Source organism: Lagenorhynchus albirostris, chromosome 2 (assembly GCF_949774975.1).
Source record: "Lagenorhynchus albirostris chromosome 2, mLagAlb1.1, whole genome shotgun sequence".
In the NCBI taxonomy this organism is placed as follows: domain Eukaryota; kingdom Metazoa; phylum Chordata; class Mammalia; order Artiodactyla; family Delphinidae; genus Lagenorhynchus; species Lagenorhynchus albirostris.
In genome coordinates this window covers 140933535-140951339 of record NC_083096.1, presented here as the reverse complement: position 1 = coordinate 140951339, position 17805 = coordinate 140933535, and the positions used below count along the sequence as shown (strand labels likewise).

Below are 17805 nucleotides of genomic sequence, written 5' to 3'. Positions count from 1 at the left end.
GCCGTCTCTGTCCTCTCCCAAGGCTGACTCAGGCTGGATGTAGGGCAGGTGCTCGCCAGAGGCTCTGTGACTTGCTGGGCTCTGTCCTTCAGCAGCAGGCCTGAGACTGGCGTAGGAGCAGGCCAGGGTCACCTCAGGCTTTAGACAGCATCTTCCTGCTTCCTCTTTTGTGGCGGGACAAAGTCCCTTAAAGTGTGTATGTGACCTGGGTGTCTCATACCATCTTCCCTTTAACATGAATACACAAATCACTGTGACTTACGGGGCCTACCTGCTTGGCTGCTGGAAGACCACCCTGTTATAGGGACCCTCTCCCCAGAGATGTCTGGGAACCTGCAGAGAATCCCAGTGTCCACTCCTCAGCTCAGGATGATAAGCTCTCAGCCACTTGGTTCGTTCCACGGGTGTCTGTGAGCATCTAGTATGGGTTAGGCATGAGGCAAGGCCCCAGGTAGAGAGCACTGAGCAAAACAAGGTCCCTACTGTCATGGAGTTTACATTCCAACGTGGGGAGACGGTGCAGAAAGAAAGGTATGTCAGAGGATCCGAAGGCAAGACTCTGAGACGGAGAGTTGTGGCAGCAGGCTTACTGGGGCGCACTCCCCAGAGACCCATGAGCAAGGGAGGAGGGCGTGACTGGGCGGGGGGAGCTGAGACCCCCGCGGGTCCTCTAGAGAGCTCAGTACCGGGTGGCCCTTCAGAGCCATCCCAAATCGAGGCCAAGTGGTCCCACGTCAGCCATTGGCCACTGGCCACCGCCTGGGAGGAGGTGAAACCTTGGGTGAGGCAGTCCCCTGGGGACCAGGGCAGCACCCAGGAAGGGACACCGAGCCACCAGCAGCTGGGGACGGGGCGTGTTGGCCCTTACCTCACAGGGTGAGGCCTCTGTGAGAAGGTAGTGTTTGAGTAGAGGCTGAACGAAGTGTGGGGCAGGCTGGGAAGGCGCTGGGGAAAACGCGACCGCTCTGAGATGGGCGTGCGGTTGGTGTGTTTGTGGAGTAGCGAGGACGCAGGGAGGCCCTGCTGGAGCACTGGCTCTGCCACCAGAACCCCACCCCGAACCCAGCCTGCAACCGCCAGCCCGCCCTTCTCTGCAGAGCTCGCAGAACCGGGCCTGGGGTGGTCTTTGGCAGAAGGAATACGAGTCACATCAGCAGAGTCTATGGAGATCTCTCGTAGAGGTCATGGAACAGCTGAAAAGCTGGGAGGGACTTAGAAGTCAAAGTGAGGGGTTCTGACCCCATTTCTGCTCCTGAGAAGGGGTTTGTTTATCTTTCCCTCTGCCCTCCACCTGAGAGCCCGGAAACCAACGCCCCCTTGCCCAACACAGGTAGCCCCCTCTTCTTCCCCTCCCCACTGGCTCGCACACTTCCAGCGATGCGGAACTTATTACCTCTTGAAGCAGCCTCTCACTGTGGCTGCTAAGCATTCTCGCACTCAGGAGGAATGTCCTCCTTTAGCTTCAGTTCCGGGGTCCCAGCTCTGACTGCTGGGGCCTCACACCCCATCTGCTTTCTGAGCCAGGGGAGATTTGAAGCTGGGAATAATAGGCCTCAAAGCCAAATAGCCCGGTGTCTACCTCCCACTGAGCCTCTAAGCCATTTCTCAATCCACAGCGTACCTCAGCCACCTGCTCCAGGCTGTATCACAGAGCAGGGACCCAGTGCTTCAGCTGGGCTGAGGATGGCAGGGTGGAGTGAGGCCAGCCTCTCCCCTGTTCTGGACACTGATTTGGCTGTTGCCACCTGAGATCCTCAGTCTATCCCATGCCAGATGACCTGGCCATGTCTCCTCATACCCAAAGCCTGTATCCAGGGGGCGGGCTTGTTGCCCCGGGCAAGAGTCTAGCCTGTCAGGAGCAGCGTAGCCCCGCCCAGCTTTCTGTCACCCACCCCACAAAACACATCTGTCTCCTCATCCTCAGCTGGGCTGATGGAATCCAAGAATAGGCTAGAATTGGGGACTGAGCCCTGAGGACAGACCTCTAGGGGATCCAGCAATTCAGCTCCTTTTATAAGTCCCTAGTGTGTGCCAGGCCTTGTGCTGGGAGCCAGAGATACAGAATGAGACATGGTCCTCCAGGAGTTCCCAGCTGGCGGGTGGGCAGTGATAGAGTAGTCAGTCTCCTTTGGATCTGCTGAAGCCATAAAGGCCACCTCTTTCCCCACACCTGAGTGCCTACCCACAGGTGACAGCATGCAGTGGGGAGGAGTGCAGGAGTGACTGTACTCAGCAGGCATCCACTCACTCTGTGAACACTCCCTGAACACCTACTGGGTGCCAGGCCTCGTGCTGGGTCACTCACTCTGGGGACAAACACTCAGGCATGGTCCCAGGCTTCGAGGAACTCCCAGTCTGATGGGGGAGGCAGACGTTGAACCATTACAGCATAGGGGTCGTGGGGGCTCAAAGAAAGCCTTCACCTCGGCCTACAAGGCTTCCAGAAAGGCGGCCCACGTGAGCTGGATTCTAAAGGGCAAGTAGGACAGGCGTGCCGAGAGGGAAGAGCAGGAACAAAGGCCCCAGTGGGCAGCGATCCCTAAGGAGTTCTGCATCACTGGAGCATGCAGTGCTGAGGGTTGAGAACGAGCAGGAGAGGCCCGCAGGGCCTGAATGAGGCGAGGAGCGCGCCCCGGATCCCAGGCCGTGTGCGGCACTCTCCTCTCTGCAGCTCTCTTCCCTTGGTGTCCGGGCACCTCACTCTCCTCACTGCCTCCTTTGCTAGTTCTTCCTGTTTCCCAGGGCCCTGGGCCCTTCTCCGTTCACTCTGCAGATGAGCTCAGTCTCATGGCTTTCAAGAGCATCTGAAGGCCAACAACTCCCCATGTCTCTAGCCGGGACCTGCCTGCTTGACTTCTTTACCTGGATGTTGAACAAGCGTCACCTCAACCTGCTCTTCCCGCAGCCCCCCTCACCTCGGTGACGGGCATCGCCAGCCTCCCACAGCCGTTTTGTTCCCTGCTGTATCCCTAGTGTTAGGACAGTCCTGGCATGTAACAGGTGCCCCATAAATATGTGAACGGATGGATGGAAGAGTTTAAGATGCTCAGAAGTGAGTGAGTGAGTTAGATCTTTGTGGGATTGGAAGGGCTGAGATGGAGGCAGGAAACCAAGGTGGTAGCTGAATGTCCAGGTAACAGATGCCAAAGACTGGGGCTCCATAGACACCTGCGAGTGGAGAGGAGAGTGCCAGCACAGGGCAGGATGGGCCCTCTTGCAGCACCCCGTCGCTTGGTCTGGTCGTTTCCAGCGCTCCCGCCCAGTGAGTCCAGGGAAGCTCCAGCTCCACTCAGTTCAGGGCACAGCCCTCACAGAAGCCTGGGATGTACTCTGGGCTCAGGCCCCTGGAGTCTGTGGAATCCTCAAGGGACAGCAGAGGCTGGGAGTCAGCGATTACCCAGGGTCACCCAGGGCATCAGGCTGAATGGCCCCAGCTGAGCCCAAACTGGAGTCCTGCTCTGGCTCTGCCTTGGTAGTTGCTGACCCACCCCTTCCAAGCCCCCTCCACACACACCTGTCCCCTGCCCCAGGCAGGCCCTGCTGGCATCAGCTAGTTTGCCTCAAGGCTCTCCTTTTCTGGATCCAGGGAGGGGTGCCCAGCCAGGAAGGACAGGGCCCTCACTTTGACCCCCAGGCTGGCTGGCCTCTAGAATTAGGCACTTGTGGGTAGTGATGAGTAGTAGGAAAGCAGCTGCTGAGCTGGGGCCTTTGGCCTGGCTTGTCCACTCCTGCCCAGGTTTCAGTGATGGGCTAAAGCCCTCCTCTGTGAAAGCATAGGAATGACACCCACCTTCTGCCTCTCACTCCGAGACCCTCATCCTGGCTGCAGAACCTGGATCTGGCCCGGCCCTGCTCTCAGCCAGGCCTGGACAGGGCAGGGTGGTGAAAACACTGGGGGGAACAGGAGCCTGTCCTCTCCTCAGAGACCTCTTGCTGAGAAGGCCGACCCCAAACCAGCCCTCATCAGGGCCATGAGTGTGGCAAAGGCAACTCTGGGGGTGCTGGGGGGAATCACAGGCTGAGGGGTGTGTTAGGGTGCCTGGTGTTCGAACCCCGCGCCCAGCAGAGGTGGGCAGTGAGGCACACAGCAGGCTCTCATTACAGGCTGGGGGCCCTTTCCTTCCTCTCTGCAGGGGCCCCTGTGACCTGGGCTCCCTTCTCCAGGCCACTGCTCCCACCTGCGCCTGAGGCCTGCTCTGGGGAGCACAAGGGCAGCGAGGGCATGGAGTGGGTGCTTGCCCGTCATCTCCACCTTCTTTGCTCAGCACTGGGGCTGGCACGTGGCAGATGCTCAGTGCTGGTGAACAAACACCTCTTCAGGACTGTCAGTGCAGGTCAGTAACAGCCTGCGTCTCCTCATCTGTCCAACAGTGATGTTTTCCCAGTAGTTCAAAGACGTCTGTGCTGACGAAGAGCCTAGGAAGCCTTATTCCCCGATGAGGACGGAAGGACAAATGGAATTTTCTAGGCCCTCCCAGCTACTCATACCCATTTAGATGCTCTCCAAAAGAGTAGTACCACCAACAGCTAACACTGCTGCTCTTACTACTTAAAAGGCCCTGTTCTAAACACTTTACAAATGTCAACTTATCCTCACAACCACCACATGATAGGTAAACCATTATCCCCATTTTATAGATGAGGAAACTGAGGACAGAGGTTATGAACTAACTTGCTCAGGGCCACACAGATCCCGCAGGATCTGAAACTGGTCCCTTCAGACCTTGTAAAGGCGGGCTAAAGCCACACTTCGCTCAGACATCGCGTGTTTCCCTCCCCTCCTGCTGCGGGCCTGGCCCCAGAGCTCCAGGGAGGCAGAAAGTTCTACTTTCTAAATGTTGTTCAAATCAGCATCCACAGCTGCTGACTTGGTGGGCTTGCAGTAGTTCTTGCCTAGACAGCAGCTGGGACTGGGTCTCCCCGAATCTGTCCAGCCCCACCCAACCATCTTCCAGGATGTGGCCTGCACCATTTTCAAACATTCAAGTCAAACTGTGCCACTCTCCAAATCTTTCAAGGGCTCCCTGTTGCCTTGGAGGTGAAAAAATAAAACTCAATGCCCCTGTGGCCCGGCACCCTAGGACCTGTGAAGCAAATTCCACCTGAAGGGAGAAAGCAGGGCATGGCTGCAGCCCATGGGGCCAGCCTAGCCGATGCTGACTCTCCGCTGAAAACAGCACACCGGGAACCTTATCCAGAAAAATATACTCTGGCAAACCAGAATGCGTTTGTGAGATCAGAAACCGCAACTGCCTTTTAGAATGTCCCCGAATATTTGAAGTGAGACAATGTCCTCCCAACCATCTTCCCCAACTCTCCACAGAAGATTAACATGCCCAGGAAAAGAAGGCCGACTCCTGAAACAGCACAAACCAAAATCTTGCCCTGCACCAGGAACAAAAATTCTGCCCAACCAGTTGCCTGGCATTTTGTAATCAGTATAATGAACTCCAACCCATGTTCCCCCCAAACATGTCAGGAAGGGCTGCGGAAAAAAGATGTCCCTTTAATAAAACGTTATCAACATATATCGTACACAAACTACAATGTATCATAATTACTTTTTTTTCCTCTCTTAATTCAGAACCAGACTACAAGGTAAGAAAAAACACAGAAACAGCTACAATGTTCCCAATAATCCGCACAAGGTCTTTTTTCAGGCAGATGATATCTCACATAATATGATATACATGGATCAGAAAGGGAGGGATGAAAACAAAGACCAGCTACAGGGGGGGAGGAGGAGGAGGAGGGGTGTAAATGTACAAAGAATTCTGGTGTCTTCAGGGCAAGACACAGAGGTTTCGATGGGGGGGTGGTGAGGTGAGGGAGGCCACAAGTCACCCCTCCTGGGAGGGGACAGGCTCCACTGTCGCATTTGTTGGTTTTTGAAAATAAAAATAGGACCGGAAACAGCACATCTGTTTGGTTGCTGGCGTCCCCCCTGCCTCCCACAGCTATTCCAAAGTCTCTCTGTCCAGTTCCAAGCGCACACAGAGCAATTCTGGTCAATATCCCATTTTTGAAAAAGAAGAATCAAGAGGGGAAAAAAAAAGAAAACCCAAACTCCAGCCCTCCACTGCCCGCACACAGGAGGACGACGATTCGAGGAATGAGAACGCGGAGGTCACAGTTTCCATGTCCCAGGTCATAGCCATCCTGTCGGGGCGGCCTCCCCCACTCCGCTCCAGGCCACCACCCCGCTGGCAGGATTCTCACTGGGAAGACTGGGGTGGGGGCTGAGGAGGGGGCTGGAGGGCGGGATGCTGGGCGGGGAGAGGTCCAGAAGAGAGAGGAAGCAGTCCTGGGAACACAGTGCATGCCACTGGGTCGCAGCACAGCTCCGCTGGGGCGGGATCCTGAAAGCGGTCGGTGGTCTGGCCCCTCCGGCCACGTAACAGGGGAGGGGGTCTGGGGTCGAAGCTGTGCAGCTGCTGTCGCCACCTCGCCAGGAGACCAAGCAGAAACAAGACAGGTTCCTGCCCTTCCCTTGCCCGTCAGCACAAACCAAAAACCCCAAGTGGAAAAGGGTGACTCCTTTTTTCTTTCCCAAAAAGGCCGTTTGAAAGAAACCACCGATTGTAAACTGCCCAGTTTATTATAATTATTATTATTATTTTTAGATGGCTACAAAGACAGGTGAGATCTCACACCTAGACTAGCTTTCCTGGTGGAAGGGCTTGGGTACAGACAGACAACAGGGCTTGGGTTTTTGTTTTTTGTTTTTCGTTTTTTGCTTTTTTTTGTCCTTTTTTTTTTTTTTTTAAAGAAGAAAGCAAAGAGGTTGATTGGGGTGGGGGGGGCTTGCTAGAAGCTTCCATTTTTAAAAATTTTTCCCCCAAAAAACCCCCCTGAAAACAAATTAAAAAAATCCCAACAACGGTAAAACCCCCAACAAAAAACAACAAAAATGTGTCATGTACATAAAAGGTCCTTTTGGGAAAGGGCAAGGGGTGGGATTTTTTCTGGTCATTGACTTGAAATGTATTTTTGAGCTTTGTCCTTCATGTTTTATGGAATAAAAAGTTCGGCCTTTTTATTGCATGAAACTAAAATTGAGAAAGGTTGGGGGAGGGGAGGGGGAGGGTTGAGGGGGAGCAGGAGATGCCCCTCCCCCAGCTCCTGGGTAATGACACCTCACTTCTTCTTGCATAATTTCTGGCACCTTCCCGCCTGCAATGCCGGCTCTCTCAGCGTCTCAGAGAAGAGGAGGGGGGATCACACACTCATCGTCATGCTTGGAGAATACTGGAAGGGGAGAAGCAGAGAAGGGGGGTCATGAGGGCCAGGGTGTGGGAGAGCCCTGTGGGGATCTGACTGCACAGAGCTGGACTGGGACTGTCTGGGGGTGGCTGGGCTGAGACACCCATGGTGGCACTGGGTGGGCAGGGGGCCAGCAGGCGGGACTTAGGAGCCACCTCTTGGCACCAGCCTGTGTCCCTGACTCCTCTCCCCTGGCCCCTTTCCCTCTCCAAATCACCCCTTCTTTCCAAGCAAAGCAGCAGCGGCCCCTGCCGTCCCCTCATGGGGCCACAGACTGCAGAGAACCGGGGTCTGACGAGCCGGAGCACAGACAGGGTGCCCTGGGGTGGGAGCCGGCCTGGGGTTCTCAAAAGCTGCTTAACCATGACATCGTTTCTTCAGATGACACTGTAAATAGAGGCCCAATGTGAAAAAGGAGACGGCCAGCTCCTCTGCACCGAGACCCCCGGAAGTCACTGGTTGCGTGAAACTCCTTCCCCAGGACAGGAGGAAATAAGACTGGGACAGAGACCCAGTGGGCCAGAGCCCAGGGCTCGTCCAGCCACGTCAGCTTCTTCATTGCTGGAGGCGCTGCGCCTCCATGTGGATGCTTCGGGAAGGTCAGACTCAGGTAGCAGGGGTCAGCGCCAGGCAGTGGGGGAGGGGGGTGGGGGAGGTGAGGGCTTTGCACTTTGTGTGGAAAAATAACCGAGGTGAAAGGCCCACTACACAGCTGCCAGGACACTGGCCCAGCAGGCAGGTCTTGGTCAGGAGACTGAAACTTAAATCAACAGGCCCCAGGGGATACGGTGACGACCCAGGGGTGAAATGAGGGTGGTGGCAGGCACACTTACATTGTCGTTCTGGAAGGAGTGGAGGAAGTTCCCTCCTAGCTCACCGTCGTCTCGAGGGGTGCCTGGAGGATTGCTAATGCCACTTATGTTGTTAGGAGAATTCTGCAGAGAGAGCAGAGGAGGTAAGCCCCCGTGCCCCCAGCAACCTGCCCCCCAGATGCGGGGAAGGCTTTCTGGGTGGTGCTGTCAGGGAGGAGACGTGGAATACACACTCACTTTTGGAAGTCCATCTATGTCACCTGACCCTGAAAGGAAAAATGAATCCAGTTCAGTTTCTTGCCCACCCTTCTGTGCAGGGGCCTCCAAACCCTTCCGCCCAAGCCCAAACATCTCTGCAAAGAGGATCTTCTACTTAGGCAACATCTTCCTCTTGGGATCTTCCTGTGGGGACCCGGCCTAGGGGAGCCAGGAGCCAAGGCAGAGAAGGCTTCCCGGGAGGGTTGGGCAGGGGCAGCATGATGAGGTCAGGGCGCTGACTCACCTAACGAGCCGTTCATGTGGTGTGGCTCCATGCCACCCATGCCCCCCATCGGGCCGTCCGAGCCTGGACCCATCGGGAACTGTGGGAGAAGCACAGAGCGTGGCAGCTGAGCGGGCCCTCGGCTCGGCCGCAACCCTCGCAGGGCTCCCATGCCCAGCTGCATCCCCGGGGAGCTTCCATTCTGGCGGGGCCACTCTCACACACTCAGGCATTTAACACCAGGAGGCCGGAGCTGGTGCCTCCCCTCGGCCCTAGGAATTGTGCAAGGCAGAGGCGCTCACTCCTATGCACCACGGGAGGAAACCAACCCAGAGAGAGAGGGACTGGTCCAAGGCCACCCAGAGACAGCTCTCAAACCAGGCCTGCTGGATCCCATCCCGGGCTCTTTCCATCCCTGGGGCAGCGTGCGGGGCTCGCCAGTGAACCTCACCCAGACGGAGTGACCAACTGCCAGGCCAGGAAACAAAAACATTTGTGCTTTTCCTCCCCATTTTACAGATGAGGAGACTGAAGCACAGAGTGGACCATGCTTTGCCCACGATCTCCCAGGTAGGAGAGATGGAGAAGCTGCGGCTGGACCGTGGGCAGCCTGGCCCTGGAACCATCACACTAGCCTCCTCCAGGCTCTTCCTCAGAAATGTGTGGGGAGCTGGGGTGTGGGTGGCAGGACTTCTCTCGCTGGGACTGTGTGGGGGAGCTCACTAATGAGCAGAACTGACGGCGCAGACAGACCAGACACCAGACGTGTAATCTGCTCTACCCGCCTTCTCAAATCTGTCTGGAACTAACGCCCCCCATCTCAGCAAAGCAGCAACCAAAGGCCAGAGGTCACATCGCATGGCCACCAAGGGATGGCTGAGCCCAGTCTGGAGAGCCAAGGCCCAGGGATACAGACTGGATGCCAGGGTGGACAGGGGACGAAGTGGCAGAATGGAGGCCTGTGCCGGGCACTAAGGACACAGAGCTGAGTCACACCTGGGCCTCAGTCTGAAGGAGGAGCACAGCCACGGACACCCAACTTCCCCACAGGATGCTGAGATCCAAAGAGAGCCGCAGACAAAGCACGGCTGCAACTTCAGAAAGAGGCACTGAGGAAAGGGCAGAGAAATCAGAACAGGCTGCATGGAGGAGGAGGCAGAGCGTCAAAATAATTGAGGGATAGAATCTGGGCAGGCAGAGATGGACCATGGCCTTGTTCTCAACAGGGGTCCTGCCTGAGCAGAAGTAAGAGGCCTCCTAGCAGGTGCCAGCACGGAGTGGCTGGAGCAGGAACTGATGTGACGAGACTGCAGGGGAGGGGCTGGGGCACCAGCGGCTTCCTCACCCCGCCTCCCACTCACACACCCCGTGGGTGCAGGATCCTTGCCTCCCCAGTGGCCTCCCAGGGCCACTCGCAGGCTTTGGGGCACATTTTGCCATCTGGCAACCAATTTCATGCTTATGAACCCAAGTGATAGGAGGATGAGGGTGACCAACTTTTTAAGGAGCCAAACCCAGACACAGTCACACCAGAGCAAAAGAATCCCGAAATGTGACAATAAACAATTATGCACATGTGTCATTACTGTAACATACATATATTTAAAAAACAGGTATCTTAAATAACATATTATGTGTATTTTTGTTATTCTTTTTAGCAGCTTGAGATATAATTCACATACCATACAAGTGACCCATTTAACGTATGCAATTCAGTGGTTGTTAGTGTATTTATAGAGTTGTGCAACCACCACCACCATCAATTTTAGGACGTTTTCATCACCTGCATCCATTAGCAGTCACTCCCCATCCCCGCCCCCCTTGAATCCCCAGGCCCACTCAACCATTAATTTATTCTGTCTCTACAGATTTAGCTATTCTAGACACTTCATACAAACAGAATTATATGTGACCTTTGTGGCTGGCTTCTTTCACTTAGCAAAATGTCTTCAAGGTTCATCCATGTTGTTGCATGTATCACGTACTTCATTCCTTCTTACGGCCAAGTAACATTCCATTATATGTATATACCACATTTAATTACCCATTCATCAGTCAATGGGCAGTTAGGTTGTTTCCACTTTTTGGCTATTATGACTAGTGTTCCTGTGAACATCTGTGTACAATTATTGTGTGGACATGCTTTCATTTCTCTGGGGTAGATACCTATGAGTGGAATTGCAGGGTCACAGGGTAACTGTTTAACCTTTCGAAGAACTGCCAGACTGTTTTCCACAGCATCTGCACCACTTCACGTTCCACGTTCCCTCCAGCTATGTGTGAGGGTTCCAATTTCTTCCCATCCTCGCCGACACCGCTCACTATGTCTTTCTGATTCTAGCCATCCTAGTGGGTGTGAAGTGATAGCTCACTGTAGTTTTCATTTGCTTTTCCCTAATAACTGACGCTGAGCATCTCTTCATGTGCTTATTGGCTATTTGTACATCTTTGGAGAAATGTCCATTCAGATCCTTGGCCCATTTGCTTTTATTTTTTGGCTGCGTCGGGTCTTAGTTCCGGCATGTGGATCTTCCGTCGTGGCGCGTGGGCTTCTCTCTAGTTGTGGTACGCAGGCTTTTCTCTAGTTGTGGCACGTGGGTTTCTCTCTAGTTGTGGGGCGCAGGGTCCAGAGCGCGTGGGCTCTGTAGTCGCGGCATGCGGGCTCTGTAGTTGTGGTATGTGGGCTTAGTTGCCTCGTGGCATGTGGGACCTTAGTCCCTCAACCAGGGATCAAACTGGCATCCCCTGCATTGCGAGTTGGATTCTTAACCACTGGACCACCAGGGAAGTCCCCTTGGGCCATTTTTAAGTTGGTTTGTTTTTTTATTATTGAGTTTTAAGAGTTCTTTACATATTCTGGATTCAAGCCCCTTACCAGACATATGACTTGCAAATATTTTCTATGGGCTGTCTTTTTACCTTCTTGACAGTGTCCTTTGAAGCACGAGTTTTAAATTTTTTTTTTTTGCGGTACAGGGCCTCTCACTGTTGTGGCCTCTCCCGTTGCGGAGCACAGGCTCCGGACGCGCAGGCTCAGCGGCCATGGCTCACGGGCCCAGCCGCTCCGCGGCATGTGGGATCTTCCCGGACTGGGGCACGAACCCGTGTCCCCTGCATCGGCAGGCGGACTCTCAACCACTGCACCACCAGGGAAGCCCCTCGAGTTTTAAATTTTAATGAAGTCTAGTGCAGCTACATTTTTTCTTTTGTCCCTTGTGTTTCTGGTGTTGTACGTAAGAAGGCTTTGCTAACCCAGGTCACAAAGATTTACTCCTACATTTTCTTCTAAGTGTTTGATAGTTTTAGCTCTGACATTTAGGCCTAGGGTCTACACCGAGTTAATTTTTGTGTATGTTGTAAGGATGCAGTCTAACTTCATTTGTCTGCACGTGGATATCCAGTTGTCCCAGCGCCACTTCTTTATTCTGTATTATTTACTTTTCTGTTACTTAAATGCTATTAATTAAAGAACAGCTGAACTAGTTAACAGGGGCAACAGTAGGACTAGTTAAACAAATGACGTGTGGAAAAAACACAACACTTTTATAATATTTCTGTGTTCTGACACAGCAAATTATTTTAACTCTTTACTGGATATTTAAATGTTGTAGGCTGTATTACTGTGTATTTATTGAACACACACGTTAAGATTTTTTCTAAAGAGAACCTAAATACAATAGGACTGATTAAACAGATACTACCTATATTTAGTTTCTAAAAACTGACACTTTTTTCTGTCCTGTATCACAATAGGATATTTTTGCTCTGTTTTTAAATTTTTTGTAAAGATTTTAAAAAAAGTTTTACGTACAAAAAGCTAGCATTGTTTCTTTCATTGGGTAGATGTCTTGGATAATCCATTCAAGGAAGTTCATTCAGTCCTATATCCTTTGTGTACTGATGAGAACACTGGTGGCACCTCCTGAGGTCACGTTTCAGGACCAGACCATGCCAGTGTGAGAACACATGGCCAAAGCAAGAGCCTGGCCGATTTTTTTTTTTGTGGCGGGGGTGGTGTCCATTAGAGCTGCTGGGGACCCGTCTTGCTTTCAGGGGTCCAACAGGGCAAATGGTGCTTGCTTTTCCACTAATACTTCCCTGAATTGCCTGCAGGTTCTTGGGCATCCTTCTTTCCTTTCGTGTAGTGGCAAAACTGAATACAGAGTCAAATGGAAAATGTACCGACGTGCCGCTCTGCTCTTATCAAGCCCTGGTGTCAGTCCAACGTGGTAACACCAGACTATCCTCTCCACAAACACGTCTGCACGGACTTCCCTGGTGGCACAGTGGTTATGAATCCGCCTGCCAATGCAGGGGACACGGGTTCAATCCCTTGCCCGGGAAGATCCCACATGCCGCGGAGCAACTAAGCCCGTGCGCCACAACTACCAAGCCTGCGCTCTAGAGCCCGCGAGCCACACCTACTGAAGCCCGTGCGCCTAGAGCCCATGCTGCGCAACAAGAGGAGCCACCGCAAGGAGAAGCCCGCGCACCACAACGAAGAGTAGCCCCCGCTTGCTCCAACTAGAGAAAGCCCGCGCGCAGCAACAAAGACCCAATGCAGCCAAAAAAACAAAACCAAAAAAACACGTCTGCACATGGAGTGCTTAGGATTTTGCTTACGTGCTCAGGTTTTTGGATCTGTAGGAATCGCTTCCAGCTCTCCAAAGATGTCCAACCACTTTGCATCTACAAGCGGGTTTTGGAAGATCAGCTGCTTGTCAGTCAGGCCCTTTTCATCTAGGAGCTCATCAGATGGCCTATGCCTGCCTACGATGACCATCATTTCTAAACATTCTGAGCACACTGGATATCATTATCGATTAAACCTCTCTTAGGGAAACTGGTTTTAAAGCACAAAGGTAATCTGAACTTGTGAGATCTAAGTTGGATTCTAAATAAGTTACAGTTTTAATAAAGAAACTGGGAAAGTTCTAACTTGGCTGCCCTTACCGGTGACACTCTGAGTCCTCAAGCAGCCTCACTGCCAAAGGTAAGCCATTACTTTGGCCGTACGAGGCTTTATCACAACCCCCTACGAATCTGAACAGCTCAAGTGCCGGCCACTCAGCCTCATCTAGGTTCCTCATGGCCTCTTTAAAGATCATCAAACGGTTCTGGAGAAGCAGCAACTACATTTCTATTTTACTGTCATTCCTTTCTGCATTCTCATCTCATCGTATTTCCAAATCAGAGAAGAGCGTCACAGCAGGCTGACATTTTAACATCTTCTCTGTGGCCAGCAACAGCCATCTGTGGGCGTGTGTCCAAGGCTCTCTCCATTTCTATAAACTCAAAAATCTCACTGAGTGCTTCTGCACGTTTTGAGCAAATTGACAAGTGACCAAAACGTTTCATTATGAAAGCTGGATTATCAAAGGTAAGCAAATCTCCCCCCTGGACAGCAGTGTCGGGGACCAGGTGTGTGGGGCATTTAGCAGGTAAGAAGTTTATAGACTAAATGAAACTTGCCAAATTAACTGCACTGTCTGCCAAATATGCAGATAAACGAGCGAAGTCTGGTTTGCATTTGGACAAGGAGAATAACAATCTTTTGTTTTCTGCAGTTTCATTAACATCTTCTTTGTAGAAATCAAGATTATGATTCGAAGCTCCAGTTTTCAAGTCAAAGTACCTAAAAGCTGGGGAGACTTCTGTTGCCACGGTGTGATGAACCATGTGATATGATGAAGGAAGCTCCCTGATTTTCTCGAAGATGCAATAGAATCAGCTGCACGCTGTAAAGGACCAACACACTTGTCATCAAAATTCCCCCTTCTGTTCACCCACAGGACTTAGTTGCAGCCTCTGAGTCAGGAAATGTAACCTTCTCCGTTCATGGACCAACATGGCGATGGTGTTCATTCAAGGGCCAACGGTGTTCATGCCCCGGCCAACGTGGCAGCCGCTGTTTTGCACTGAGCACTGGTCTCTTTGGAGGATGCACAAAACTTTTGATTTAGAAGGATGTGCCTATCTCGTTCTTGACTGTGCAGTTCTGTCTACAATGCGCTCTCCCACCCTTTTTCCACCCACATCCCTTCTCATCTTTTCGGCACACTTGCCGGTATGTTCTGGTTTGGTTATTTGCCTCCCTGACCCAGTTGTATGTGTCCTCACACCTGTCATTAAAATTCATTCAGCCCCCCCTTTTTTTTTTTGGAGGTGTCGGGGTCACGCTGGTGCTGGTGGTCTCATCGTTCTCATTTTCATTATCTGAGCTCTTAGAAAACATGATCGTGATACTCACAATGTGAAAAATGAAAACTGCACTATCTTGACACAAACAGTTAAGCCGCAAGCAGAGTCAAAGGAGGACTCCGCCAGGGCCCGGATGCAGCGCACTCGAGTCGTACCCCTCGGAATGATGCAACACGGATGGTCCATCATTGAGAGCCACAGACCATGACTGCTGGCATCCGTGCTCAGGAAGATATGGTGACGGCAACCATGGGAAGTGGGGAGTCTATGCCACTTTCATGTGCTCAGTACTGTCTTTGGGACCACTATACGGGTCTTACACTTTTCTGCCCAACCTGCATCCATTACCAAAACCCAGCATTTTTGTGTCCTGGGAAGTCATCTCCCAGGACACAGGGCTTTCCGCGCTAAAATCCAAATGGCTGGCCACCCTAGGGAGAGGCAGGGGCTATGGGAGATGCTGGCTGCCCAGGAGAGGGGGAGAGATGGTGGTGGAGCAGCAGTTGAGGAGCGAGGTTCCCACACTTCTCGGTCCCAGGACCCCGGGTAAGGTCCCTCTCGGCACCCCCAGGAGGCAGGGCAATGACCCTCACCCAGAGGCTGCTGGAGGATGAAACACGCGCAGCGGCCAGCACAGGGCAGCCCATAATCAGGATTTAACACATGGGGTGATTCAGGTGGCACATCAGGAACCGAACTGGCAAAACCAAACTGTGCATCCCTAAGGGCCCGAGCCAACCCTGGGGCCACAAGCCCACCCTCTGGCTCTGCAGCCCACAAACTACCGATGTGGTCACGTGACAGCCTCCTTTCCAGACCCTGAGCTCCCGGAGGGCAAGGCCAGTGGGACTCACCTCCCCCACCTGGCAAGGAAGGGTTGTCTGTGGGTCAGACCAGCCCTGTCCTTAGGGAGCTCCCAGCCGGGAGAGGGAGACAGGCCGCCACTGCACAGTCCAGTCCTGACACGGGCGCGGGAACACGAGAGGGAGTAGGTGAGCAGGAATCAGAACAAGTGGAATTTGAGCGACAACATCATTACAGGTTGGGACTTCGAGAGGCCAAGAAGGGAGGAAGTGGCTTCTAGATGAGGGAAGGGCCCGAGCAGAGGCAGAGAGGTTACAAGATGGGGGGGTCTGAGGGCTCCCAGAGGCACACAGCAGGCAGGCCCCCGGGGGCCTCCCCCCAAAGCTCCACAGCCAAGGATACGGACCTGAGACATCGCCCAGGTGCACAGTCAGCCGGCCGAGCAGGGACCGGCCCAGGCCCACCTGCAGCCTGCTGCTCTTCCCCGTCCACAGCCGGCTCGGGCCAGCAGGGGGCCCCACCGTGAGGCTGGGTGCCCCGCTCTGACCAGAGGTGTGCGCATCAGCCCACCCACTTCTCTCCCACCCGCTGCCAGCTATGAAATGGGAACCAAGCTGCCCAAGAGTCAATCACTTTTCTGATGGTTTATTTTATCCATCTTTGGTAACAAATGGCTGCCATCAGCTAAGCCTGTTTCCGCTCAGCCGACGAGGTCAGTCGGATCTGTCGCAGTACCTGATGTGTAAATTATTAGAAGCTGACTTACGTTGGACCGGCTGCCTCCAGGCGGCACCGGGTTAATCATTGTGTAGATGTTGTCACTGGAATTTGTTGAATCTGTAGAACAGTGGAAACCCGCAAGTCGGGGTGATTAATTCACTTCTTAATTAAAACAAACTCATGGCACTTGAACTCATTCTTTTGTATTTTATCACCTAAAATTTCCTCTAAGTACCACCATTTTCTGGCTAATTTGTATTTAATGAAGATTCACAAAGTTTTTAATCGCAGAAAATTCAACTGTGAAAACCACTCGACCCTGAAAGGAAGGATTTCAGGGTGCCTGGATAGCAACATGGACGTGGCAAAGCCGTCTCCCCCATCTCAAACCAAATCTGGTCCCCAGACACTGCCTGGCAATGCAGGGGCGGCCAGACCACCACCTGTGCTCTCCTCCCAACCCCGCCCGGCAGTGTTAGTCAAACGGGGAAAGAGAAACACCACAAGCTGATGGGGCCGCCCTGCCAAGCTGATGGGGCAGGAGAGAGAGGCAGGGATGGTGCTGGCGACGCAGTAACATATGGAGTGGTTTAATGTGACCCAGTCTGAATGTAGGTCATGCAGCTCATAAAAATGCAGCAGCAGAAAGAGGGAACAGGAGCGGGAATATCACGGTCGCCGCCAGAGCCACCCCTGCCACTGAGCAGCTGCCCTGCTACAGGGAGCTGAGGGGATGGGAGAGAGGGACTCCTCCGTGTCCCCAATTAGCCAGCAAAGTCTCCTTAGGAAATCAGCTAACATGTTTATATCAGGAGCACGCACCAGTATTTCTCGGGCAGAGATCCAACTACCTCTCACTTTTTATTTTGGGGGTGGGTAAAGATAGTATGTTGAGTTCCTTCTAGTTGACGGTACGCTACTCTTAGCTGGGAAAAAACACAGTTGTGATGCTGTGTGTGTGTGGTGTGGGTGTGCGCACATGCCCTCTTCTGATTAAAGAAAAGGGGAAAAGGGATCTTTGAAACAGAGGACCAGAAGCCAATAGCTCTAGACACTCAAGAGGCATCACTCTGTAGAGTCCTGGTCCCAGGATGCCAGAACCCAAAAGCCCCTTCTCAGTCATCTAGAGAAATGACAGCCAGGACAGGATTCTCTCTGACCAGCGGGAGCCGAAAGCAGTAAGACCCCCCGTTTCCGGTCTCCTTGCTCTGCCCTGTCCTTTCACTGGAGATGAGGAGTGACCCGGCTGAGGCCACATGGCAGGTTGGTGGCACCGGGGCCTCCTGCCCACTAAATCCCTGGTGCCAAGATGCCGGGTGGGGGGGCGCACTGCTCAGGAAGAGCGGCTTGCAAGCCCTGGCTCTGCACCCAGGCCCCTCCAGGACTCCCTACTCCCTCAGCGGCACCCCTCCCCCAGCCTTCTTACCTGCAGGACTAGGCATGATGGGTGTTCCTGGGGGGCCGCCACCACCAGGGGGTCCCTGGAGATGAGATAAAAACTGGCATCAGAAACCCACGGTAAAA

General features: G+C 53.1%; 1 protein-coding gene across 12 annotated transcripts in view; it reads right to left on the bottom strand.

Annotated features, from left to right (window-relative positions):
• Positions 1 to 6579: 6579 nt before the first annotated feature.
• Positions 6580 to 17805, bottom strand: part of SSBP3 (single stranded DNA binding protein 3) — a 163490-nt gene continuing 152264 nt past the window's right edge. For all 12 annotated transcript variants that reach the window (XM_060139966.1, XM_060139969.1, XM_060139967.1 and 9 more), the window contains 6 exons: positions 17708 to 17762; positions 16328 to 16398; positions 8578 to 8656; positions 8313 to 8341; positions 8097 to 8198; positions 6580 to 7248 (listed from right to left, as the gene is read on the bottom strand). In XM_060139966.1, coding sequence (XP_059995949.1) covers positions 7219 to 7248; positions 8097 to 8198; positions 8313 to 8341; positions 8578 to 8656; positions 16328 to 16398; positions 17708 to 17762 — 366 coding nt within the window. In that variant the 3' untranslated portion in view covers positions 6580 to 7218. The remainder of the gene's footprint in view (positions 7249 to 8096; positions 8199 to 8312; positions 8342 to 8577; positions 8657 to 16327; positions 16399 to 17707; positions 17763 to 17805) is intronic.